At 51.0% G+C, this 24,294-nt stretch overlaps 8 protein-coding genes across 8 annotated transcripts; 4 read left to right on the top strand and 4 right to left on the bottom strand.

Annotated features, from left to right (window-relative positions):
- Positions 1-92: 92 nt before the first annotated feature.
- Positions 93-2,139, top strand: BDW74DRAFT_1272 (bifunctional ATP-dependent DNA helicase/ssDNA endodeoxyribonuclease DNA2). Its single transcript, XM_073722201.1, has 3 exons — positions 93-1,900; positions 1,978-2,073; positions 2,126-2,139. The coding sequence occupies exons 1-2, from the start codon at positions 313-315 to the stop codon at positions 1,983-1,985; spliced, it is 1,596 nt and encodes a 531-aa protein (XP_073589387.1). The 5' UTR covers positions 93-312; the 3' UTR covers positions 1,986-2,073; positions 2,126-2,139.
- Positions 2,140-5,731: 3,592 nt separating this feature from the next.
- On the bottom strand, positions 5,732-7,287 carry BDW74DRAFT_172136 (ribonuclease P protein subunit p40; the record flags this gene model as incomplete). Its single annotated transcript, XM_073727450.1, has 7 exons — positions 5,732-5,957; positions 6,020-6,353; positions 6,418-6,564; positions 6,621-6,722; positions 6,772-6,834; positions 6,945-7,089; positions 7,141-7,287. 7 exons carry the CDS (start codon positions 7,285-7,287, stop codon positions 5,732-5,734), a joined length of 1,164 nt encoding a protein of 387 aa, XP_073589386.1.
- A 168-nt stretch (positions 7,288-7,455) lies between these two features.
- Positions 7,456-8,979, top strand: BDW74DRAFT_1247 (WD repeat-containing protein). Its single transcript, XM_073722126.1, has 3 exons — positions 7,456-7,738; positions 7,820-8,132; positions 8,182-8,979. The coding sequence occupies exons 1-3, from the start codon at positions 7,626-7,628 to the stop codon at positions 8,851-8,853; spliced, it is 1,098 nt and encodes a 365-aa protein (XP_073589385.1). The 5' UTR covers positions 7,456-7,625; the 3' UTR covers positions 8,854-8,979.
- A 1-nt stretch (position 8,980) lies between these two features.
- On the bottom strand, positions 8,981-12,374 carry BDW74DRAFT_1242 (putative C6 transcription factor Prf). Its single transcript, XM_073722111.1, has 6 exons — positions 11,917-12,374; positions 11,572-11,860; positions 11,000-11,519; positions 10,451-10,942; positions 10,129-10,401; positions 8,981-10,061 (listed from the first exon to the last, which is right to left on the bottom strand). Exons 1-6 carry the CDS (start codon positions 12,230-12,232, stop codon positions 9,279-9,281), a joined length of 2,673 nt encoding a protein of 890 aa, XP_073589384.1. The 5' UTR covers positions 12,233-12,374; the 3' UTR covers positions 8,981-9,278.
- Positions 12,375-12,763: 389 nt separating this feature from the next.
- On the bottom strand, positions 12,764-14,479 carry BDW74DRAFT_141572 (mitochondrial 54S ribosomal protein uL2m). Its single transcript, XM_073722574.1, has 2 exons — positions 13,136-14,479; positions 12,764-13,083 (listed from the first exon to the last, which is right to left on the bottom strand). The coding sequence occupies exons 1-2, from the start codon at positions 14,252-14,254 to the stop codon at positions 12,982-12,984; spliced, it is 1,221 nt and encodes a 406-aa protein (XP_073589383.1). The 5' UTR covers positions 14,255-14,479; the 3' UTR covers positions 12,764-12,981.
- An 860-nt stretch (positions 14,480-15,339) lies between these two features.
- Positions 15,340-17,302, top strand: BDW74DRAFT_1236 (B-type cyclin nimE). Its single transcript, XM_073722085.1, has 5 exons — positions 15,340-15,362; positions 15,434-15,523; positions 15,620-16,846; positions 16,899-17,037; positions 17,090-17,302. The coding sequence occupies exons 2-5, from the start codon at positions 15,515-15,517 to the stop codon at positions 17,185-17,187; spliced, it is 1,473 nt and encodes a 490-aa protein (XP_073589382.1). The 5' UTR covers positions 15,340-15,362; positions 15,434-15,514; the 3' UTR covers positions 17,188-17,302.
- A 376-nt stretch (positions 17,303-17,678) lies between these two features.
- On the top strand, positions 17,679-18,532 carry BDW74DRAFT_141567 (uncharacterized protein). Its single transcript, XM_073722573.1, has 3 exons — positions 17,679-17,994; positions 18,064-18,178; positions 18,239-18,532. The coding sequence occupies exons 1-3, from the start codon at positions 17,728-17,730 to the stop codon at positions 18,505-18,507; spliced, it is 651 nt and encodes a 216-aa protein (XP_073589381.1). The 5' UTR covers positions 17,679-17,727; the 3' UTR covers positions 18,508-18,532.
- A 107-nt stretch (positions 18,533-18,639) lies between these two features.
- BDW74DRAFT_164519 (uncharacterized protein) lies at positions 18,640-24,085 on the bottom strand (the record flags this gene model as incomplete). Its single annotated transcript, XM_073726274.1, has 12 exons — positions 18,640-18,693; positions 18,794-18,882; positions 18,942-19,147; positions 19,199-20,100; positions 20,227-20,341; positions 20,565-20,569; positions 21,084-21,263; positions 21,319-21,873; positions 21,925-22,238; positions 22,305-22,552; positions 22,839-23,477; positions 23,529-24,085. The coding sequence occupies 12 exons, from the start codon at positions 24,083-24,085 to the stop codon at positions 18,640-18,642; spliced, it is 3,864 nt and encodes a 1,287-aa protein (XP_073589380.1).
- Between the last annotated feature and the right edge of the window lie 209 nt (positions 24,086-24,294).

Below are 24,294 nucleotides of genomic sequence, written 5' to 3'. Positions count from 1 at the left end.
TACCTCCCAGGCATCAATCTGTCCAACATGGCAACATGGGACTAAACGCGTCGACGCGTTTAGACACACGCTCTGCAATGACCGTGCTCTGCCCTGGATTCCGGATCGTGCTTCGTACGGGGTATGGCTTAGACCATCTGTTTGTACGATCGATATAGTCTTATCCTCACTTCTTTCCTTCTCGAGTTGTTACACCAGACATTGATTTGGTAGCTTACTGTTCCGTTCCTTCCTACTCGCGCTTTTACTCACTACTCAAAAGCAAGACCTCGAAATGCCCTGCTGCTCAGCTTGCGGGGAGAAAACACCAACATGAATTCCGTTTACAAAGACCCGCGTCCAATTCCAGCCTCCACAGCTTCACGTTCGAAACTAGACGCCTTCCGATACGAAAACAATAACCAAACCAGGACTACATTGTCTCCAAGGAAGACGTCGCCCAAGAAAGCATCGCCACAGAAAGGACATACAAACAAAGAAAACCAGACTTCATGGCTGAATGGTGTGGTGGAACAAGATGAATCGAAGTCAGATAATCAGCAGAATCCGCCTAAAACCTCGGAACCCAAGGCCATCAAGGATTGTCCACAGACTCCCGGCAACAGGCTACCTCTGGCAGACCTGATTGGCAACGCAGAGGACGCCTTTAGCAGGGCGCCGGCCGGGCAAGAGTTAACGCCAGAGGACTACGTTATATGGCAACATGCCCCTCCTAGTTCCAACCCGAGTACACAAACGCCAGCAACACAGAGTAGGAAGCGCCGTCACAGCTCGTCCCCGAGTAGCTCTCCTTTAGCCGGTTCTAAAGGGAAACGAAAAGAGTCCTTTGACCCCCAGAACTTCCAAGGCTTGCTCAAGACTCCTCAAAATGATCTCGCCACCGACCTGTGGAATAACTATGTGGCCAAGACTGCCGCGAATGTACCCGACCTTCAGCAACCACGTTTTGCGAATCTCCTGTCATCCTCCCCACATACACCCGCATCAGCCAGAAACGGTCAGGACTCTTCAGTTTTAAGGCGATCAATCAGCTGCAATGCTGAGTGGCCGAGCACTAAGGCGAAGAGGAGGAAGGTGGATGGAGAAAGCCACCACAAAGGCCGCGCTATATTCTCACGAACGAGGAGCAGCCTTACGGTACCGAAAGATCTCAAGGCAGCCAACTTTAGCTCTCTCGTCCAAGAGATGGAGAGGAGCCTTAAAAAAGCAGCTCCAAAGCAACCCGACCCATCCAAAACTGTACCGATTATGGTACACAACGCAACGCGACAAGCTCGATCGCCGTCTCCATTAGAAACCAAAGTCGCCAAACCCCCCAACTGGCAAGCTAACACGGGCAACGAAATGAAAGTTGCTCCTACTGCACCTACTAACAGAAAACCCTTGCAAGATTCATCGTCTGATTTTGGCGATGATGACCTCGATGATGAGTTCCTTGGATTAGCAGATGCTTCGGACCCTTTTGTTGAACATACCCCGATGAACAACAACTCTAGGCCGTTGAATCATGGAAACAAGCACGCCTTGCCTGCACTGAACGCAGTTCAACATCCTTTGAGCCATGGAAGAAATAACATACGCGCAGAAGCGAATACAGAGGCGCGACCCGTCTCCAATGATAATGACAGTGATACAATTGACAATGACGAATTTGACGACGATTTCGAGGGTCTTTCAGACAATATCGACGAACTGCTTGCGGGTTGCGACCAGACCGCAAGCACCAAGTTTTCCAGCGCCGTTCAGCGACAGCCTTCGATATCAGAACGGCAGCCGGACAAGCCGCCGACACTTGGACCTGAGTGGCAAGATGAAACAAAAGCACAGGCTATAGCTTCCAGCGATGAATTTGATGACGATGACTTTGACATTGGTTGCTTGGACCAGCCCATTCCACAAGGTGAAGACAGTCCAGATGATGTTCGTCCTTCTTATGGATATACTCATTGAGAGTTCCGCTAAGTACTATATAAATAGACCTATAGAGGCCGCAAAACTATCAAACGTTACTTGATCGTTGATATTGCCGAATCTACCTATGCTACGCAGAGAGGACGCATACAGCCTGAGAAGGTTTGCTGTTGTCTGTCCTTATAGTCCTTGACCCACACTAACTCCGTAAAAGGTTCTGTCGGTGCAAGACGAGGTTACGAAGGGTAAAAAAGTCGTCGTGCTCAGAGAATCTTGGTACGATAGCCCCTGCGACAAGGACCACTATATACATTTGATCGGCGAATTCGATATGAACGGGCACTGCATCGTCAGCGACGCTCAAAATATGATTATAATACATCCCGACCACCTGATATCTGCGACAGTTGTTGCAGACTCCATCAGTTGCCAACGGCGGGCGGTGCTTCAAGACCGTATCAAGCGGACTTCAGATCTCGGAAAGCCACAAGTATTCGGCAACATATTCCATGAGGTTTTCCAGAAAGCCATTACACTAAATCAGTGGGACACCGCGTCCCTGAGGGCTATGATCGAAGATGTGGCAGTGAAACACGTGGAAGAGCTCTACCTGATTCACATGAGTGTCAACGAGGCTGTTGACCATATGATGAGCAGAATCCCTGGTATACAGCGCTGGGCAGAGCTCTTTCTTCGAAAAGAGCCAGGCGTAAGTGCAGATCCAATTGCTATCAATCCCTTTGACTGATGTGAGAAAGCCACAATCCTTCGTCGAAGACAGGAATAGTTCAAAGCTGAAGTTAAGCGTCAACAAGCTGTTGGAAGTAGAAGAGCACGTCTGGTCACCGATGTACGGACTTAAAGGCAACGTCGATGTTACAGTTCAAGTCGCTTGCAATGACGGTGGTGGTGACAAGAACCTGATAGTGCCCCTTGAGCTTAAAACCGGTCGTAAGGAGACGAACGAGGCTCATCGAGCACAAACTGCGCTATACACTTTGCTACTCTCTGACCGTTATGGTAGGTATAGACTGATCTCACCTTAAGAATATGTGGCTTGCTAACAATGCTTTCATCAGACGTCGAAGTGACATTCGGACTTCTATACTATCTTGAGACGTCAAAGATTATTCGAATTCGAGGCATGCGTCACGAGCTACTGCATATGATACAGGAGCGCAATCGTGTGGCTGGATATGTTCGCCAAAGGACATATCTGCCGCCGATGATTAAGAAGCCAACGTTCTGTACCAATTGTTATTCAAAGACAGTTTGTTTTATCTACCACAAACTTGCCGATGACGGCAATGGTGAGACCAGCGGGCTTGGTGGCGATTTTGAGAAAGCCATGGAGCATCTGAACCCGTCACATCGAGACTTCTTCCGAAAATGGGATGATCTGCTCACTAAGGAAGAAACGAGTATGATGCGATTCAAGAGAGAACTTTGGACATTGCTCAGCCATGAGCGAGAGGCTTTAGGGCGGTGCTTTGGCAACATTGTTATTGAACCCGGAACAGCCTGCGAAGACAAAGATGGGACAAAAATCAATCGGTATCGCTACACCTTCATCAAGAAACAACAATCGCCCTCGTTCTCGTTCACCGAGTCGCAGATAACCCTTGGAGAGCCGATTGTCATCTCGGACGAGAATGGTCACTTTGCCTTGGCCAACGGATACGTTGTGCAAATCAGCCCTAGACGTGTCACTGTCGCGGTTGACCGAAGGCTTCACAATGCCAGAACAAGGACACGCGGGTTCGATGCTAAAATGAACCAGTCCTTCAAAGGTATAATGGAGATCGAGGGCTGCACGACCGCGTCACCAATGGAACCGAATGAAGAGATGTTGTATCGACTGGATAAAGATGAGTTCAGCAACGGAATGGCTATAGTCCGAAGCAACCTTGTTGCAATGATGGAGAAAGATTTGTTTCAAGCCGGGCAGCTGAGGAAATTGATCGTCGAAGGCAAGCCGCCTGCATTCAAATCCAACGTCCCCAAGCTACCTGGTTTAGAAAAGGCAGGCCTGAACGTCGATCAGAAACAAGCGATCAACAAGGTCATGAGCGCGCAGGATTATGCACTCGTTCTGGGCATGCCTGGAACGGGAAAAACTACGACTATCGCTCATATCCTTCGAGCGCTCGTCGCACAGGGAAAGAGTGTCCTGCTAACCTCCTATACGCATACCGCAGTGGATAACATCCTTCTGAAGATTCGCGATGATAACATGCGTATCCTCCGCATTGGAGCAGCCGCCAAAGTACATCCTGATGTCCATCAGTTCGCTGAACTTGCTGCTACGCCCAAAAAGACGATTGAGGAACTGAAGGCCGCTTACGAGGACTCGCAGGTAGTTGCTACTACCTGCCTTGGAGTTGGTCACCACATTTTTAACACGCGCGTCTTCGATTACTGTATCGTCGATGAAGCATCTCAGATTACACTTCCGGTGTGTCTAGGGCCCATCAGAATGGCAAAGAAGTTTATTCTTGTGGGAGACCATTATCAGCTTCCTCCATTAGTGCAAAACAAGGAGGCACAAGCAGGTGGTCTTGACGTTAGTCTATTCAAACTGCTTTCCGATGCCCACCCGTCCTCGGTGGTCAATCTCGAGCATCAGTACCGAATGTGTGAAGACATCCAGCTTCTCTCCAAGACGCTGATCTATTCCGGTCGTCTGAAGTGCGGCACCCCCGAGGTCGCTGCTCGCTCTTTGGAGGTTCCCAACATCGGCGGCCTCAAGCAACACCATCTCAGCGATTTCTCTCAAGCTAGCAGAAGCCGCCAGCTATGCTTGGGAACAAGCCAAGGCAGCTGCTGGCTCCGTGACCTTGTCGACCCCTCAACCAAGACATACCTTGTCAACACAGACACACTTGTGACATCTGCTCGCGATATCACCAACGGCGCGCGTATTGTAAACCCCACTGAAGCAACCTTATGCACACAACTCGTGGAAGCTTTCATCTCTTGCGGCATCTCAGCCCGCAGCATCGGCGTCATCACATTCTACCGCAGCCAACTCTCTCTCCTAAAACAGAACCTCCGCCACCACCTCCCCGACCTAGAAATGCACACCGCAGACAAATTCCAGGGCCGAGACAAGGAAATCATCATCCTCAGCTGCGTCCGCAGCAATGAGGACAACTACGTCGGCGACTTACTGAGCGACTGGCGCCGCGTCAACGTCGCCTTCACTCGAGCGCGTACTAAGCTCCTTGTCTTGGGCAGCAAGAACACCCTCCGCAACGGAAACGAGCTCCTCGGTAAATATGTCAACTTGGTCGAGCAGCGCGGCTGGGTCTATGAACTCCCGAGAAATGCTATAGAAAACCATATTTTCGACGACGTGCCATTTTCGACGTTCGATCAGAACACGCCTAGTCCCATGAAGAGGAAGAACTGTCCGGAGAAGAGCCCCACTGCGGTAAAGAAGGCAGCTCGCAACCCATTGAGTCCTGTTCAACAGCGGTTGTCTTTGACAGGCCTCAAAAAGCCCGCGAAGAAGGGCATGAAGATCCTGAGTGGCCAGAAGATTCTTGGAAATCGACCTGTGCTGCAGGATGTGGTTAATGACCTAGTGGGGTGATTTATATCATCCCTTTTGTTTGATTTTGCATTACTTGATTTGGCGTTTCTTTTGGCATTTGTTTATATGGTTGCGTCTGGATATCCATAGGCTTGGTCGGTTCGGTTGGGTTGGGTTTATGATTGATTGATTGATCGATTGGGCATGGTACTGGATGGTCTGATTTGGATTAATGGATAGCGACACACGATAGCTTATGGTCAAATATAGTCTATATGAATTCTATTATAATATGGATGCGCCTACATATTCCCAGCAAATGAAGTGACGGGCGTCCTTGACCTTCGTATCTTCGTCTCCTTGCGCACCATTCTCAGCACTAGCGGAACCTACCGCGGGCAACGCTATGATTGTATATCCATCTCTGCTCTCGATTGCGTCTCTTCCAAGCGTACTTGCGGAGAGAGCGAACCAGGCAGGCTTCCCGGCAATTCGAGGGGCAGTTTCTCGGCTATCTGTGGTCAGCATGTTTTCCATGTAGGCCCAGCTGTTTTTGAAGAAGAAAAGACATACAAAAGTGTGATAAACATCTGCAGAATCCAGTTTGGAGGAACGAATCCGCGCCACTTCAGGCTGACGAGGTCAGTGGCACTGCTCGTCCCTATCTTTGGCACATCATATCGGCACAGGTACGGGTCTATATTGTCGTCTGCGGAAACACGGCCAGATCTCAGAGATACCAAGGCTAGCCACTCGGAAATCTCACCGCAGATATCTCGTAAATCTGACTCGAACTGTGCTGCGATGCTGAGATCTGAGAAGGACGGTGTGGTGATGTTTTCGTGCGTTGAGAGGACTGGTGAGCAGGGGATGAGCTTTGGGTTGTTGCCCTTAAGTGATTGGTCATCTGTCTTCTCTGTTAGCATGTCGTGTTCGGTGGGATTATCAGTAAACTGGGATGTTGTCTATACCTTTCGCTACTCCTTCTGATTCCGTGCCCAGGTCAAAGAATAGCCATGTTGTGGGCTTGTTGAGGACGTTTTCGAAAGCCCACTCTATTCTCTGGAAGCCCTTTTTACCGTGCAGCATTGAGGGTAGCCGTAAGTTGAGCTCAATTACTGCAATAGCCATAGTCAGTGCCTGCAGAATTATGATCAGTAGCAGGATCACATACCGAATCTCTCTTTTGCATGCTTCTTTGCCCCAGTGCGGACAGGTTTACCTGTCAGCCCTGTCTTTTCATACTCTTCTTTGCCGAGTTCTAGCTTTAGGACGCCTGAGACGACTTAGACAGTCTCATCAGTGAACGGGGCTTGGCTGCTTACCGTCTTTGAGGGTGTAGACGTTGTCCAGCCCTGATCGGCCTTCAGATATCATAAGAATGTTTCCTGCAACGGCAATGGTCAGTAACGATGGTTTTTAGAAGTACAAGCTGCATCCATGACATCTGGAGAATACTGGCCGTGGAGATATCATTTCAAGTCAAAAGGACTTTTACCTGTTTTGATGTAGGTATTGAAGAAGTCTCCGTCAATCAAAGACGAAAGCGTCATAGAAAGACGAGCATATTGAAGCTTTTGCAACTTGGAGTTCAACGAGCTCTTTATTGACGTGTAAACATCCTTTGGCATGGTCACATCAACCTGGTACCTAATCAGCAGCCTTCTAGTATCTTCACGATGGAGCAAGCCTACCGTATGTACGAAATGATTGCTCAGAATTGCAGAGAATGGGGATTTCTTGGTGGGAGGCTGCTTCGGGTCAATGAACTGAGGCAGCTGGGCTATTGTTGTGTAACATTTCTCGCGCCCAGAGGCGTCATCTTCCTCTAATCCAAACATGACAGCAGAGTTCGCAAAGTGCTGGAGGACATATATCTATGCAAGCTCCAGCAACGGGATCTTGATGCTGAAGTTGTTTGCTGCCTCAGGCACTCAGGCATCAACACCGCGGGCGAAACACCGCAAAGCATTGGCAACGCTCCGCTAGAGCTTCAAGCTGCAATTGAGCTCAGCACGGCATCTAACTTGATTATTTCTCGCTGGTACTGTCTTCATATCGCTGTCGCAACAGCCGCCTCTATCTGCATCTGTTTGCTGTAGCCCCGCGGAAGTATCTCATACCCATCTCCAGCCCCTCGGGGCATTTACTCCGCCAGCTACGCCGACAATCTACAATAATGGCACCTCCGCGGCGAAATCTTCTGGCCAAAGAGCGCTTCAGTTTCGCCTTCGGCTCACTCCGAACACAAAGTTACCATGATCCCGCTGCCAAGGGGCCTGGGACGCACACGTACGTCGCCCGGAGAAGCCCGCGCGAGTTCAGACACCGCATCCCTGTAAACAGAAGCTCATGCTTATAGGAACGCCGCAGGATACGCTCCATTGCATGGAATCCAACAGGCCAGCTGATCGCTACAGGATCTCAAGACCGCACCCTTCGAATCTGGAACCCCGAGCGCTCGCAGGCGCGATACTCTACGGAACTGCGCGGCCATACCGCAGGAATCGAGAAGGTCCTCTTCAACCCGGCCAAAGATTCAGAATTAGCTAGCTGTTCCGGCGATGGGACAGTACGGATCTGGGACGTACGCTCGAAAACATGCGTGAGCAAACTAGACGTTGGACCTGATGCATTTACCTTGTCCTGGTCCGCCGATGGGAAGGTCCTAGTCGCGGGAAGAAAGGTAAGATAGCACCCATGCGACAGGCCAGGCCATTGCTCACCAGTGCCAGGACGATACCCTCATACCCATCTCCGTCGAATCACCCTCCTCCCCAACAATCACAGGCACAATCAACCCGCCCAAACCGACCATCTACAAAACCCTCGACCCGCACCCACAACCCATCCAAACCAACGCAACCACCTTCTCAAACCACATCCCACCCGCCGACGACCCCAACCCAACGCGTCACCTCTTCGCCACGACCGGCGAAGGCACCGTCAAGATAATGTCCTACCCGTCCTTCGAAACCATCCACACCCTGCACGCCCACACCTCCGCGTGCCTCTCCATCGCCCTCGCCCCAACAGGCCGCTACCTCGCCATCGGTGGCAGCGACGCCCTGATCTCCCTCTGGGACACAACGGACTGGATCTGCCGCCGCACGGTGTCAAGCAACAATGGCGGCGCGGTGCGCGGTGTGAGCTTCTCCTTCGACGGACGGTTTATCGTCGGCGCGTGCGATGAGCAGGGGTGTGGCGGGAACGGGATTGAGATCTTCCATGTGGAAACGGGTGAAAGCGTGCATACCGTTGCTACCGGTGGCAGCTCGAATACGGGCATTTCGGCGGTGGCCTGGCATCCGTCGAGGTATTGGTTGGCGTATGCGATTACGGCGGATTATTCGACGCCTGGTGGGTTGAGGATTGTTGGTGCTGCTGGGGGTGGTGGGGGCTTATAAGCAATATTACAGAAGATACCTAGCTCACACATCTTTGTTCGCATTCCGTGTTGTGTTGTGCATTGTGTCCGTGGGTATGGCGGGATAAGCCATATTCTCTCAATATATAGATGTATTTTATGAGAGATGAGCTCGAATATGTAAACTCGATGTCTAGGTCATGTCTCGCTAGCCAAAACCAAGTATATGGGGTCTAGAGACGAGATTTCAGTGTATTATACAATAATGTAACCGTTAGATGACCACCGCCCATCCAGACTTAAACACAGCCAGTCTCATCTCGCCGATTAAACACCAAACCAGAACTCCAAGCCTCACACTCAGACCGTGATCAAATCCCGCCACTCATTAGTATGTCATTATATGCTCCAAGTTTATGTATGTAGGTATGTAAAGGTCGTCAAGGGATAAGGTGATATCATCAATCAAGGATTCCACCCTCCAGAGCCCAGAATATGAGCCCACTGGGCACTGTTGAATCCGTCCATATCTGTATTCATTAGATCGATAGCTGCCGAGTCCGAATCATTCGGGTCTCCATTGACATTAATCGGAAAGTCCCAAGGGGACGGCATGCCGGTGCCCTGTTGAGGTCGGTTTGGTCCACCGAGTGTATTCATAGAGCCCATGTTGAAGAACGAACTAGGCGTGCTAACATTGCTATTATTAGTATTGGAGGCGTCAATGAACTGGTTCAGATTCGTGTTGTCGAACCGTCCTCCTGCTGCTGTGGCTTGGTCTTGGACTGGGGTATTCAGTGCGCTTGTTGAGGACTGAGACTGGGACTGGGACTGTGACTGTGATTGTTTTGGAGACGAGGATTTATCCCCTCGCATAAATGACGGGGTTGATGAGGAGTTCATAGTGGATGAAGCGGAGCTTTCGGTGGCAGACTGTGAGTTTGTTACGTCGTGGAAGCGGGAGGGGATGTCGAGGTCAAAGAGAACGCCGCCTGTAGTGGCAGTCGCTGTGGGTACTGCTGGGGTTTTACTATAGCCTGGCAGGTTATTCATCACAGACATGGGAGGTACTGCGGAAGCACCAATAGAGGAGGGTTGCTGCCGCGTGGTTTGGCGCTGTCGATTTGGGAGGCAAACGGGCAGGTTGGCTCGGTTGCTGTTGGTATTGATAGATGGATCCCATACATTACAGTTCCCTTTCTTGTCGACTTGAGGTGAGCGGTTGAGTACTTGGGAGTATAGAGCGGTCTATGCATGGAATAATAATGAATTAGTGGCATACCCTCGTGAGCAACCGGCTTCGGAGTGCACGTACCTCCCCATACGCATGATTCACGAAGAAATTCCTGTTTTTAGTCGTCCGGCTAGCTGAAGGCAGTCGGACATCTTGGAACGGTGTGCCTTCGATATCGACTTCCAATTGAACGAGAAACGACTCGGTAAGAGGATTCTGATTCTTCAGAGCGTCCAGGACAGCAAAAACGAATTGTAACGAGGAACGGGCGGCCGTGTCATCGGGGCGAAACTTGAGATATTGTACAAAGACGCGAGCTGCAACATACACGCAAAAGGATATAAAGGGGTTCATCTACAGAGTATTAGCTCGTGCTGCAGTAGGTCTACACTCGTCATCTTACCTTGCTCATATCCATTGAGCTGACCATTTTCATAATGCTAGAGATCTGGTCAGCGGCAACGATACATCTCCGCTTGCTCTCCAGTATAATTTGATTTGGCATGCTGTTTTTCTCGGCTTTGAAGATAGCCGCTTGATGGAGACATATCGTAGACGTGTGAACTGCTAGATTGCAGAAGAGGACATTTGGGTCGGCAATTCCAGCTGGAAGGCGCAGGTGACTCGGCATCGATAGCGCAAAGTGAAGCAAGATGTTGTCATGAGACCTATGGCGCTGCCAGAAAACGCCGTTAAGATCGTTGTCATTGTCTTGAGGTTCAGGGCGATGCAAATGAGTAAGATTTCGGCCCAGCAGGCACGAGACAAACGCAACGCTTCCGAATGCTGATAGTTCCGCTAGGTCTGTGCCCTGCAGCACGTCGCTGAGACGGGCGGTTTTTTCTAATTTGCCGTTCACGAACGCTTCTTCCGTCGCTGGAAGGTTTGTCATGATCTGTTGGTTTGTTAGTCCTTTCGGCCCCGGCAGTTCAAATGTGAGAAGACAACTGACATCTCGCTCATCAATACAAGTAGGCCACCCAGTCCCAATGCTTGCATATCTGTCAATGGCGAAAGCCATCCAGAAAACCCTTCGTCGTTCCTCTTTCTCCGTCCAATCTCTCGGTAATGGTAGGCACTGTTTCACCTCGAGGCCCTCACCATCCAAGCGATGCAACCCAAGCATAACGGCTAGCCTAGCAGCTGAGCCAGCGCTTAACCATGCCCTAGGAAAGAACATCATTTTATACTCGTAGCAGCCAATAAGTAGCCACGTTTGACAATGCGTCAACGTGAGGATGCCCTCTCCGAGACCCTTCATTTGATCCAACTCGACGTATTTCCGGGCACGTTGATAAAATAGTGCATGCAGATTAGAATACTTCTCACTGACGGCTGCTGCATGTGCCCAGACGATGTATTGTAGGCACGCTGGCGGTCGCGAGCTAGGTGCAAAGTCCATGGCAGCCATGTACCGGGGACGGTGTATAATGGGCAAGAAAGGGTGCACCTTGTCGAAGTAGATGAGGTTCCTGGTGAAAGTATGAGAGGAGTACACCTGAGGGGTGCGGGAACAGTACATACAATTCATGGATGACCTCTCGAGCCGGGAAAGGCTCCTCCAAACCCAGACTAATCATATCCCATCCGAAAGCGTTCGCTGCTTCCATTCCCTCCGGTGTGAACGTCGAAGTCGGCCCGGTAGCCGTCGGGCCTTCCGTCGGAGATATTGAGTTGTTCATGCCACTTCCCATGACATGCATGGGGGCACCGGAGGGCTCATTCGGCAGGTTGACAGGGAATGTATGCTCTTGAGGTTGTGGTACGTTGACAGTACCCGGTTCCTGGGTTTTGAGTAACGTCTCGACCTGCGCTATAGTTCAAGGACAGAGTCAGCGTCAATTCCACGAGCTTGCGACTTCGACGCACCTAACCGGGCTTCCAACTGCTTCACATATCCCCTCTTCGGTCCGCTCTTCTTCCGCGCCTCGTCGTATGTGCATTCATGTCCTAGACGCGAGCATGTCCCGCAACTCGGCTTTCTCCCATCGCATCTAAGCTTCCTCCGCCGACAAACGGCGCATGCAATGCGCTTGGGGCGCGGGACGTAGCTGCTGTCGCCATTACTGAGGCCCGGGGCGGCAGCTTGTGAGGGGTACTGGCTTGTGGAGTTTTGTCCGGTATGCGAAGGAGGTATGTCAAAGTTGAGTTGCGCCTGGGTTTGATCGTCGAGATAGCCCGCCATGGCGTGTCGATGTCGTGGGGCTCCGGCCTCGATACGGAGATTTCAAAGGGAATGCGGGATGTGAGTCAATCGGGGCCTCAGTCACAAAGAAAGTGTGAGCCGGCCTGGGGACCCCGCATCAGGGAAATAGAGTGAGGCCGACAGCTGTGGACTCGATAGCTTGATGAATAATGTAAATGTCGGAGCCTCGCAGGATTCTTGATAGGCAGCACTGCGCCACGAAGTCTGGAGCTTTGTCCGGGTCCCATGGTGGACGGATACGAGCGCCACCTCTTCGTCTCGTATCTACAGTCACAAGTTGATAACGCTTCAGTTTTTTTCTCAGCTCTAGGATAATGCGGTTATTTGATTTGGCTTCATTGAAATAATGCACATGCACGATTCAGAGGCTTTTATCGAAATTTCCCGAGGTTCAGCTCAGATAAATACTCCGTCGACAATGCACGTCTACTGGATACAATGAGATCTCCAAGATCTCTGGGTCACCACAGCATTGTCATGAACCAATGGCTCATGGGAAACAACGTCATCAGTAGGCTCTTGTATTTCTATCGCAGCCCCTAATCTGAGATTCAACGCCACCCCGCAGAAACAACCATGAGCGAATGTTAGTACAGTAGAATAGAGTTATCCTGGGTAATCAAGGCCATGCCCGGCAATCGATAGATCAACATTCATATAATACAGTAGGTACAGGTATGATAAAGCAGACGTTCCGTGGTCCCAAGGCCAGGCGAACGGGAGTACGACTAGTGGTATCCTCTGCGACGCTTGCCCTGGTTGCGGACTCTTGGGACAACAACGGCCTTGTTGATCTTCCACTTGGGACGTGTCTTGTAACCGGATTTGGCCTATGACAACGATCAGCAGGTTTCAACAGAATGCAAAAAATGGATTACGTACCGGCAGACCCCAGGGACTCTTCGGGTGAATGTTACCCTTCGATTTTCCTCGTCCACCACCGTGAGGGTGGTCCTGGGCGTTCATTGCAAGACCGCGCACAGTCGGTCGGATGTTGAGCCAGCGTGATCGTCCAGCCTTACCGAGCTGGGCATACTTCTTGTTCGGGTTGCTAGCGACACCAATGGTGGCACAGCAGTCCTTGTGGATAAGACGAACTTCACCAGAGGAGAGACGGACGGTAATGTGTTGGAGGGTGCGCTCCCGGGCTTGTTTCGCCCGCTGCCCCATGGGCTTCTTCTTCTCCTCTGAGCCTGCCAGACTTTCCCTGCTCTCTTGGTCGGCGGCAGCCACCTGGTTCACACCTTTAGAGATAACCGTCGCGAACGTACCGGCGCTGCGGCAGAGCTGTCCGCCTGCGCCAGGGCGCAGACCGACGTTGTAAATAAGTGACCCAACCGGGACCATGTGTAAAGGCAAGCAGTTTCCTCTCCAAGCAGTTCTAGCAGCCAAAACACCAGGATCAACAGTTCCTCCCATGCTTCGCCACAGGTCGTCAGGGATACCAGCCATGTAACTCTGCACGACATCTCCCGCCCTCATACCGTCCGCAGCCACAATGTAGCTCAGCTTTCCGGTCTCTTTGTTGCGAAGAAGGGCAATGTGAGCACTGCGTCCAGGATCGTGTTCGATGCGCTCCACGAGTTGAGGACCGGGATCAGCCCGCGCGAAGTCGACCATTCGAATTCGGCGCTTGTGTCCACCACCATGGTGTCGGACGGTAACTCGACCGCTGTTATTCCGGCCTCCTTTGGCGTGACCTTTCTTGGGGAATGTCAACTTGTGTACCGGACGGCCTTTCCACAAATGGTCGTTCTGGGGCCTTCGCAAATGTCGAACACCGGGAGTGCGTGGTGTATATCTTCGGATGTTAATGGCAGAGTCCGATCGGATAGGAGGAGGAGCGAATGAAAGGCTGGGATCAATGCTCGAGCTCGAAGACTCGGCAGGAGCAGTCTCTGTTTGTGTCTCAATTCCCGTCGAGTATGAGCGCGGGAAAATAGATGGGACGCATCGGAATGGAAGTCGAATACCCTTAAGGGCAATCCGATGCTGAAGCATATTGTACGATATGCTTCTGTGGGAGATTCAATCGCTCCCGGTGCGGAAAGTGGTATGAGTCGGAGGGCAGCGGACTATTGCTGGGTCATACTAGCCTGATTGATATGCCAGTCCCGCAGAAATGTCGTCAAGGAACCGTGACTTCAATTGCCAATTAGCACTCCGACCCCGACTGAGCAAAAATGTCTCTCCGGGCGATTTGCGGATGTGGCGGTGCACCTGAGCACGTGACTGCATCGCCATCGCCCAGGAACTTGTGGCTGGTACATAATCACGGGCGCGTTGTCCGAACCAACTCCTTCGAGTCCATCCCATTGCCCAGGTAACAGGTGTTTATTGACTGCCTGATCTTTCAGGAGACGCGCCTTAATCGCGAGGATCGCGTTGTTCAACCTCATCGCCTGGCCAACTTCCGCTCCACGCTGCTGTTTCGCTCCCCGACCGTGGTCCGTATTATAAGGTCAATTTACGACTTGGATACCGTATCCAACAGCAGGAGGCTCTTCTTTAATTCACAGTCTTCTCCGTCTTCCCTCCCTTTCCTCTTCACCATCACCAACCTCCTCGTTTCTCTCTTCCTGAAATCCTTCCCAGTCGATCCCAATTGTACATAAAGGGACACTGTACGAAGTAAAAACAAGTACTCGGTACATATCCTGCCAACGACGTAATTGCCCGCGGCCGAACAGGTTGTGCTGCTGTGCTGTGGCCTTTGGGTGGGGCAGCGTCTTTCCCTTTCCCACGCTAAAAGAGGGCCAAACATCCTCTTTGCCCTGTCAAGTGGCCTACCCGTCTTTTCCTCCAGCATCCACCTCATCAACATACCTACAACCGCCGCCTCTACTTCACGCTTCATTGACGCTTCCTTGTATCTTCTCGCGTCACTGTTCATAATTTATTCTTGCACATCGCTCTATACCCTAATTCACAGCCTTTCTCCCGTGCTGAAGCGAGCTGCGCGTCTTGAACTTACGTGTTGACCCCGATCGACATCAACAAACCCCGTATAAACCACGATTCGAGGGACTTGTTCCACATTCTTCTCGATTTATCTTGTCTCTCTTGCATTATCTTGACCGATCGCTCGAGGTTAACATACTTGCATCCGGTACGTGCACCAATGCTGCTGTCCCCCTGGGTATTTGGCTCCACCGAAGGGGAATGCTGACTGAACGTCAGCGACGTGCATTGCTCAACAGACAATCTCAAACTTTCTTCTATCCGTCAAGGGCTTTTCTTGCAGCTCGCCCTCTTCTCACTATGCCTCCGGTAAGGATTCTCCAGATCTAGACGCGTCGCCAACCAGTTGTGAACCACTTGACCTGGTCGACGCGTGCTCTGGCTAATATCTTCCCTTCTATTCAGGCCCGAAATCTTCGCACGCGAGGCGCCATGAATGAAAACGATGAGAACGGCCCGTCAACGCGTCTTACTCGCGCCAAAGCCGCCGCCCTGACGACAGACGCTCCCGCTGCCAACGGCGCCCTCAAGAAGCCTCTTCAGACAAAGAAAGCCGCCACTGGTACCACTGGGACACAACGGAAACGCGCTGCCCTTGGTGATAAGTCCAATGTTGGAAACGTGGACAATGGCGAGACCAAGGACGCGAAGAAGGCCACATCCAAGATTGGTTTGACGTCAAAAGCTACTTCGCAATCTGGAGGTGTCCAGAAGCTCAGCCGTAGCAACCTCTCACGCACTGCCAACGGAGCCAAGGAAAACAATGTGAAGAAGCCTGCCCCGGAGGCTAAACGCCCTGGAAGTGGATCCGGTATGGGAAGTGCTATGAAGCGCACATCTAGCCAGAAGTCTTTACAGGAAAAGACCCAACAAGAAGAACCTCCACGCAAGAAGGTCGACGTCGAGAAGGTCGTGGAAAAGCAACCTGAAGTTGTCTCGGAGAAGGAAAATGTCAAGTCACGCACTCAAACAAAAGAACCCGAAAGGGCCCCTCAAGATTTCGTTGCAGACCTGGACACTGAGGACTTGGATGACCCCTTGATGGCCGCTGAATATGTGGTCGAAATCTTTGATTACCTTCGTGAGCTGGAAATGGAAACTTTGCCCAACCCCGACTACATCGATCACCAACCCGATCTGGAGTGGAAGATGCGCGGCATCCTCGTCGACTGGCTCATCGAAGTCCACACTCGCTTCCGCCTTCTTCCCGAGACCCTTTTCCTCGCTGTCAACATCATTGATCGCTTCCTCTCTGCCGAAGTCGTTGCCCTCGACCGTCTCCAGTTGGTTGGTGTTGCTGCCATGTTCATTGCTTCCAAGTACGAGGAGGTCCTCTCACCTCACGTCGCCAACTTCAGCCACGTCGCCGATGAGACCTTCACTGACAAGGAGATCTTGGATGCCGAACGCCACATCCTGGCTACCCTTGAGTACAACATGAGCTATCCCAACCCGATGAACTTCTTGCGCCGTATCTCCAAGGCCGACAACTATGACATTCAGACACGTACCCTTGGAAAGTACTTGATGGAGATCAGTCTTTTAGATCATAGGTTCCTGGGTTACCCCCAGAGCCAGGTTGGTGCTGCATCCATGTACCTGGCTCGCCTGATCCTCGACCGCGGTCCTTGGGTAAGTTTCACCACGTTTAATAATGTTACTCTACGTGCTGATCAGGACATAGGACGCTACTCTTGCTCACTACGCTGGCTACTCCGAGGAAGAAATTGACGAAGTCTTCCGGTTAATGGTGGACTATCTCCACCGCCCCGTGTGCCACGAAGCGTTCTTCAAGAAATATGCAAGCAAGAAGTTCCTCAAGGGTAAGGCTTTCTCTGCTCGAAACTTCTCGTTTCTACGCTAACGTCCAAGCAGCCTCCATCATGACACGGCAATGGGCCAAGAAATACCACCACTTGTATATTGAGAGCTCGATCACAGAGCCATACACCTCCATCCGAGACAGTGAATAGAGAAAAGTGGTATTTGACTGTCTGCATATCCGTCCCGTGTGGCTAGGAGTTGGTTGATTTATGTTGGCATTTTGTTTGTGACGGGTTTAGGCACTCTTGCATATGTTTATGACGGCATCCTGGTTCAGTTGCGGATATTGGCATTCTTCGGTTTCTCGGGGGGGGTGTCTGGCGCTTTGTTTTGATGCTTGCTATTTTCACTTCTCTATAACTTCTTGGTGTCTTCGGGATGCTTCACCTTTGCTTAATGAACTTTTCCGACACCCAGCGATTCTCCAATTCATACTTCTCTATTCAATCTCGTGAACGTCATGATGATTTGAGCCATGCTGTGACGGCATTGCTGTCTACAGTGTTCAGAGTCATGGATGACAGAGTCAAACGATATATATTTGAAGCGGGTGGATGCTCGGCAACAGCCGAGGCTCGGAGAACGTCCACTAATATCCATATCATCCTTACCGAGCTTCATCTTCTATACAATTGAATCCTGAACATTCTTCCATCCAAAGCTTTAAACCCTGAGATCAATGTTGGAAAATGTCCCCATCATGCCCGTTTTGTAAGATCGCCACCGCCCACCCTCCAGTCGTGCCATCGGCATGCCTCCGAGCGAGTTCCATACAGTCTGAACACTCAACGCCGACGCCCAGTGTAGGCGAAGACGGCCACGCCTTTCTTATCCTCTCCACGAGCCATGTTTTAGCATTCCTGGATATCATGCCTCTGACTCTCGGCCATGTGCTTGTTGTTCCCCGCCGCCATTATGAGAAGATCGCGGAGGTGGGGGTTGCCGATAGTCGCGAGGTATGCTACGTTGCAGCATATCATTATCACGCCCACGAAATCACTGTTGCTGATCTTTATATTATGTAGCTCGGCACATGGCTTCCCATCCTCTCGCGCGCCATAATGAGGATTGTGTTTGGGGAAAGCGCGCATGAAAGCATTACAGATCCAAGCTGGAACTGGAATATCGTGCAGAATAATGGTACCCTTTCCACTCTTATCTGCTACTTGTTTTTCTACGAGAGAACTAATGCTAGTAAAGGTGCTGGCGCCGCCCAGGTCGTCCCGCACGTACATTTCCATATCGTGCCGAGGCCACCTCTGGGCGCGGCGGGTACAGCGGCAAAAATGAGCTTTGTGATGTTTGGGCGAGGGCAGAGGGAGGATTTGGACGTTGAGGAGGCGGAGAAGTTGGTTAGTGACTTGAGAGGAGAAATTGCAAGGGAAGTTTCTAGAGTCAAGGATGTAGAAGGGGTAGATCTAGAGGCGGAGTTTAGGGTTGAGAGTCAGGGTGGGAAAGGGAGGCTATAGAGCGGTCATTTGGGCTGTAGAGGAGTTGGTGATTTTTGTTATTGATGAGTTGATTGATTTTGGCTTCCTTTCGCATAGATATGGTGGCATAGAGTATGAGCTTAGGCATTGAGAAGTAATTAGATCATCCTGTCATTGGGAGGCCGGAACAGGGCTTTTCTTCTGCGGTGGCTTCTTCGAGAAGTACTTCGAACAATTAGAACGTGCCTTAATAGACAAGTGGAAGGAAAATTGGAGAAGGTGGACGTACTATCTTTCTGAAAGCGTTCAAGTCGTCAGCATTAACGCCCGCTTGATCTTGCCTCTGACGCCTCATGGATACGTCTGACAGCTCGCCTTCTGGAAGTCTCCGGTACGTAATTAGACGACGTGACCCTGAGAAAAATCATACTGTTAGTTTATGCAGACGCAAAGGTTACCTGAGAGGTACTCACAGTTATTGAACGGTTGGACGGAAACACTAAGGACCTCAAGGTTCTCCTGCATGGGGATAGCAACCTCTGTTCCCTCTTCAATGGATGTAGGCATCCACATGCATAACCGGCCATCGGTGACAAGGGTGCGTGCAGCGAAGGCAAGGATGTCGTTCATCATTGCTTCAAAACCATAGGGCTTCTTGGGCGCGATGTAGCCGGGTCGACTGGAGATATCAGCAGGAAACTCATAACATCGACACGAAAACAAGACATACAGATGCGCAGGTAGACCGTCAATAAGGAGCTCCTCCTTGCGACGGTGGGTTTCTCGCGTTCCCAGTACCCGAAGCCCTTCACGAATGCCGTATGGCGGGTCGCAGACAATGCCATCTAGGAACTGCCGATTGAGCAGCGGCGTGTTTGTCAAGTCAGAAGTAAAGCAATCCCCAAAATTGCCGCTAAGTCCGTACTTCTTGAAATTCAGCTCGACACCCGTCATCCCCCACTTGTCCATCTCTTTCCCCCGGAAGCTCCGCCCATCAATATCAGAACCCAGCGTGATGGCCCCGAAATGGGCCGCCGCAACACTGAAACTACCGGTCCCAACGAAAGGATCATATATCAACTTCCCGGGCGCCGCAAGAGCCATGTTGGCAGTGATCAGAGTCAACTCCGCATCCATAGACGTTGTATTGATGTACGGACGTTTCTTGAGATCATACTTGTTCACGACCTCACGGCTGCTCTCTCCAAGCTTGCGCGCCAGGTAAATATTCACCGGAAGCGCCTCTGGCCCTGTCTCTGGCGGGGCGTGCTCAACACCAGCAGCAATGAAAGGATTATGCGTGCGATCATAGAACTGCTCCATGACCCAGAAGTCCTGATCGGGGTTCTTCAGCCTGATAGGGCCCTTGAAATCAACAAAGGAGAAGGATTGAATGATCTCTGTCTTTTGAGCCGAGCTTCGCTTGCCCGCAAAGCTGTCCACGTTGAATTTGAATGACACTTGCTCGTACTGCTTCCAGAGGTGCTGCGTCCGCCGGCGGACATCGGCGTGCAGGTCCTCGTAGGTGGTGCCGTGGCCCCAGAGCTCGAAGACATCTCGTGCTAAGATGCTGCGAGAGATGAGAGTACACGCTGCCTCCTCATTTGGGAGACGGACGACGCAGTATGGAGACTAGGAGCTGTTAGTTGGGTGTTTCTATTTTTCTTTGCTGAATGAGGGGCAGTTCAGTATACCCCGCACTATGCTAGAGGCAACGATCTCGAGATGCCGGGAGCAATTGTAACAGACGACACTTACTATTTGATCATAGGAGATGATGTCGAGATCGATATTGTGCAAACTCGCGAGCGCCTCGAGCTCCGGTTTTCGGAAGGGCTCGTGGGTTTGTGCGAAGCGGATGAGGTATTCCATCCTTCGCGCAGTGCACGATGCGTCAAAGTGATAGTTCGTAAGTTCTCACCCGCGGATAGCTTAGGCGATACCGTAGTATTTATGTGTGTATTTTGGGCTTGCCAATGGAGTTGTGGTGAAGCAAGTTGTGATGGCGGTTGCGATGAGATTTTTTTCTTGCAACGACAAAACTGGTACGAGAGAAGGGTTAGGCTCTTACCTATCTACAAAGAATACTCAACTACAAATACTTAAAAGATAATGGAGTGAAACTAGAACAATGAGAAAGCTTGTTCTCAAAGTAAAAATGGGCATCTTCGCGGGAATCAATAAACGATCTATAACATACATTCAAATGCCCTATCGTCTTTCGGCATATCTGCAACTGCCTGGGAATCTCTCAAAACCAGAAAAAAATATATGAAAAAGGAATAACAGCCTCAAGCACTCTTGAAATAGATATCATAAAATGACGCCATTGTCGGTAAAAAGAAGAGAAACGCAATAACAATCCGACCAGAAACTCCTCCGCTATACTACCCGCTAACCTTGAATACATGTCGTGAGCCATATCCGAAAACTGGAGCAATGTCGACTTTCTCGTCGGGGGGTATCATATCATGCTTAAGGTCCCAACCAGCCCGGCGACAGAGCTCGGAGACCACGACATCACAGTCGCCTAGCAAATCAATATCAAAGTTTGTATGTGTTACAGGCTATGTAGAGTCAGCAACAGGCTTCGGTACTCAGAGATGACAACGTACGGTACGGGAGATGTAGATCTGAGGGATGTGAGGTGGTAACACGCCTGGAACCTCCGCGACTGGCGCAACTTTCAGCGACGTTCCAATGACGATGACCAAGTCAACCTTGTCTCGATCATGGTGAAGGAGGCGGTGCCCAAATTCATCAGGAAGATCTTCTCCAAAGAATGTGATGTCCGGCTGGGCGAGTGCATTAGCAATTCAACAACGGCTAAACCAGGTATCGTCTACTCACCTTCATCACACCGGGCGTAGGGATTTCGTAGTCTTCCTCATCAGAGCTGTCCCCTCCACTCTTACTTCTATCCTTGTGAGCACCAGTGCTGTTGCGCTTCCGCTTCTGTCCCTGAGGCTTCTGCGCCTCTTCGGCAATGCGCTTGCGGCACTGTGCGCATTCAGGAACCACGCCCTTTTTGATGTCGTCATGAATTTCATCCCCCGGGACCTTATACTGACATTTGACACAGGTGGCCTTCGCAAAAGACCCGTGGCACTGCACGATGTTCTCAGGAAGCACACCAGCGTTGGCCTCAATGTTGTCGATATTCTGGGTGTAGTTGGTAAGCAGCTTCCCCTTATCCTGAAGCAGTCGGATGAACCCATGAGTGGGCGAGTACTTCTTCTCAGTTGGAAGAATATCTTTTGCAATGGAATAAAAGATACCTGGGTCTTCGCGGAAAATCTGGATATCAAAGACTTCCTGGGGATCACTTAAACCAAGGTGCTCCAACTTGGAGTAAAGACCAGTATCTTTGGATCTGAAATCCGGGATCCCAAGACTCGTAGAAATCTGCCAGTTCTTAGTACCCGATGCATGTCTGAGATACAATGCGCCACTTACACCTGCTCCTGTCAAGACAATGATGTTCTTAGACTGCTTGAGAAGTTTCACAGCATCATCAATGGAATTGTACTCGGGTAATTTCTGACGCCTCGTAAACTCTCGAGAAATGGCGATCGCCAACAATGGGTGAAACGCCTCGTCTGGTGCGCCCTCGAGAAAAGACGGCGGAAGGATCCCAAAAGCGGTGCACAGCTTCTTCGCGGTCACTGTGTCGCGAGCGATCGTCTCCTCCACGAATTGCGCCTTGCCGACTTCATGCAGTCTCTTTCGAAACTCAACAGCCTCCTCGTAGGTACAAGCACCGGGGATTGCTGACACCCGAGACACGGTCAGCCACTGTTCTGGACTTCGGCTAGGGCATAGATCTAGAAACTTACATCCGTCGCGTAGCTGGTCGTCGCGGATCATTTGAATGGCGTCCTCATAGAGAGACTGAGTCTCCCACTCATCTTCCAAGCCATCGCTGTCAGTTTCGTACTCGGACTGGGTGTTTGCTCCCTTCTCCTCCCCAGCCGTGGCGGTGTTCTCTTGCGGGAGGCTTCTTTCCACCTCCGCGGACTCGATCTCCACCAGCGGGGTCTTCAACGGCGGGCTCTCCCCACGGGGCGCTGAAGCAAGGTCCATCCTGATAACGAGAATGAGAAACCCTCAGCAGCCTCTGGATATGCCGACTGAATCACTTACATTGATGTTTTTGCCACGCCATTATAGGTCGATTGGTCCTGCACCATTGTACGGGAGCGTGATCGGAAGTTTGTTGATCCGGAGGATTCCGATAAGGATTTCGAGTCTTTATCTCCAACTGATAGCGGGTTCTGGTTGCATACTATGTGAGAAGTTGGAGAAGTGACGGGAACAAGACAGCTTTTCTACATTGGTATCATCATGGGCATTCTTTCTATAAAAATCACGAGTCGGCCATCTCGTGGTCACTATCTGACTCAATTCCTTCCCACTCCTCTTCACCTTCGGCATCCTCAGGACCACTCTCGTCTTCCATATCTTCTCCGAGCTCCTTGTTCATAGCCTCCACTAACTCCAGGGCGTGCTCTTTCAGCCTTTCATCTTCATATTGCAGAAGGTCGTACAGCGTCAGACTCTGCTTAAGCCACCCTCGACTGGCAACAAGCGATGCTTGCCTCTTAGACTCGGGCGTCTCGTTTGACTCTTCTTCTTCCGGATCCTTGGGGGCTTCTCCCTTCTCAGCCAAAAGCTGGAGACACCAGCCTCCTAGATACCATGCCTCAACACTCTGGTCGTCTTCCAGGATCAGGCGCTCGAGCACTTCCAGCGCCTCCAGCAACATTGAGACCTCCATGAGAAGACGCGAAAGACTGATCCTGGTCGGGAAGTCAGGGACACGTGGATCTTCCGGGGGCAGATCCTTCCATATTCCCAGACTCCTTGAGAGCGCTGCTCGCGCATCGTCCTCTCGTAATTGCGAAATGCGAATCGACGCCAGCGTCTGTAGTACTTCGGGGGAGTTGGGCTGAACCAACAGGGCTTCGGTAATCAGGTTCTCACAACGGGCTTCCGCGTCTTCCTCCCACCTAGAAACGGTCAGGCTCGCGAAGAAAACGATAAGAAACCAGGGTACCTACGAAAGATCGGTCATATAAATCTCCGCAACACCGCAAAGAGCATTGGCCATCTTCCCCTTCTTCTCTTCAAGTTCCAATACTTGTGCAGCACCATTGTTTGCTTCCAACTGTTGGATGACGTTCCTCAGAGCCACGACGCCCTTTTCGAACCATTGAACACTATCCTTACCACCGAGCTCGCTCAATTGAGCCAACCATAGGAACTTTTCTGCGCCACCTCCCTCGGACTCTGAGATTGATCCCGTCGGATCCAGCTCAACCGCTTTTAGGAAATGTTGCCTCGCGAGGTCAATCTCACCCAGCTCGACGTAAATCTCCGCGACCGCATTCAGACTCGAGAGTTGTGCGGGGGAATTGGCGGGCGCAGCGTCGAGCGCTTGTCGGGCTAGCGAAAGCGCAGCATCAGCCTGTCCGGTCTGAAGAAGTATTGTCGCCTGCTCAAGGAGCTTGGTAGGATCCTCATTCATCTTTCGTTTTGAGATCGAGCCGCCGGCGCTCAAGACGGACTTTTCGCGGGTTTTGGAAGCTTTCTTTTTGTGAGGTCTGGGCTTCCCCATGGTATAGTTGTCGCAAAATAAAATGACGTACTGTCTGTGATGTTCCGGTAGATAATGACCTTGCCTGAGGGATAATTATATATTCAAAAAATTTCTTGAAGATTTACATAAAGATCAAGTGTATTTCCTGATTCGGGCGGAAACATTTTTGGTCGCTTTTCTTATCTGTTTGCTTGGTTTGCATGAGGGTCCGTCGATGATTTTGATTC

Source organism: Aspergillus multicolor, assembly GCF_047715735.1.
Source record: "Aspergillus multicolor strain CBS 133.54 unplaced genomic scaffold BDW74scaffold_1, whole genome shotgun sequence".
In the NCBI taxonomy this organism is placed as follows: domain Eukaryota; kingdom Fungi; phylum Ascomycota; class Eurotiomycetes; order Eurotiales; family Aspergillaceae; genus Aspergillus; species Aspergillus multicolor.
This window is presented reverse-complemented; position numbering and strand designations above follow the sequence as displayed.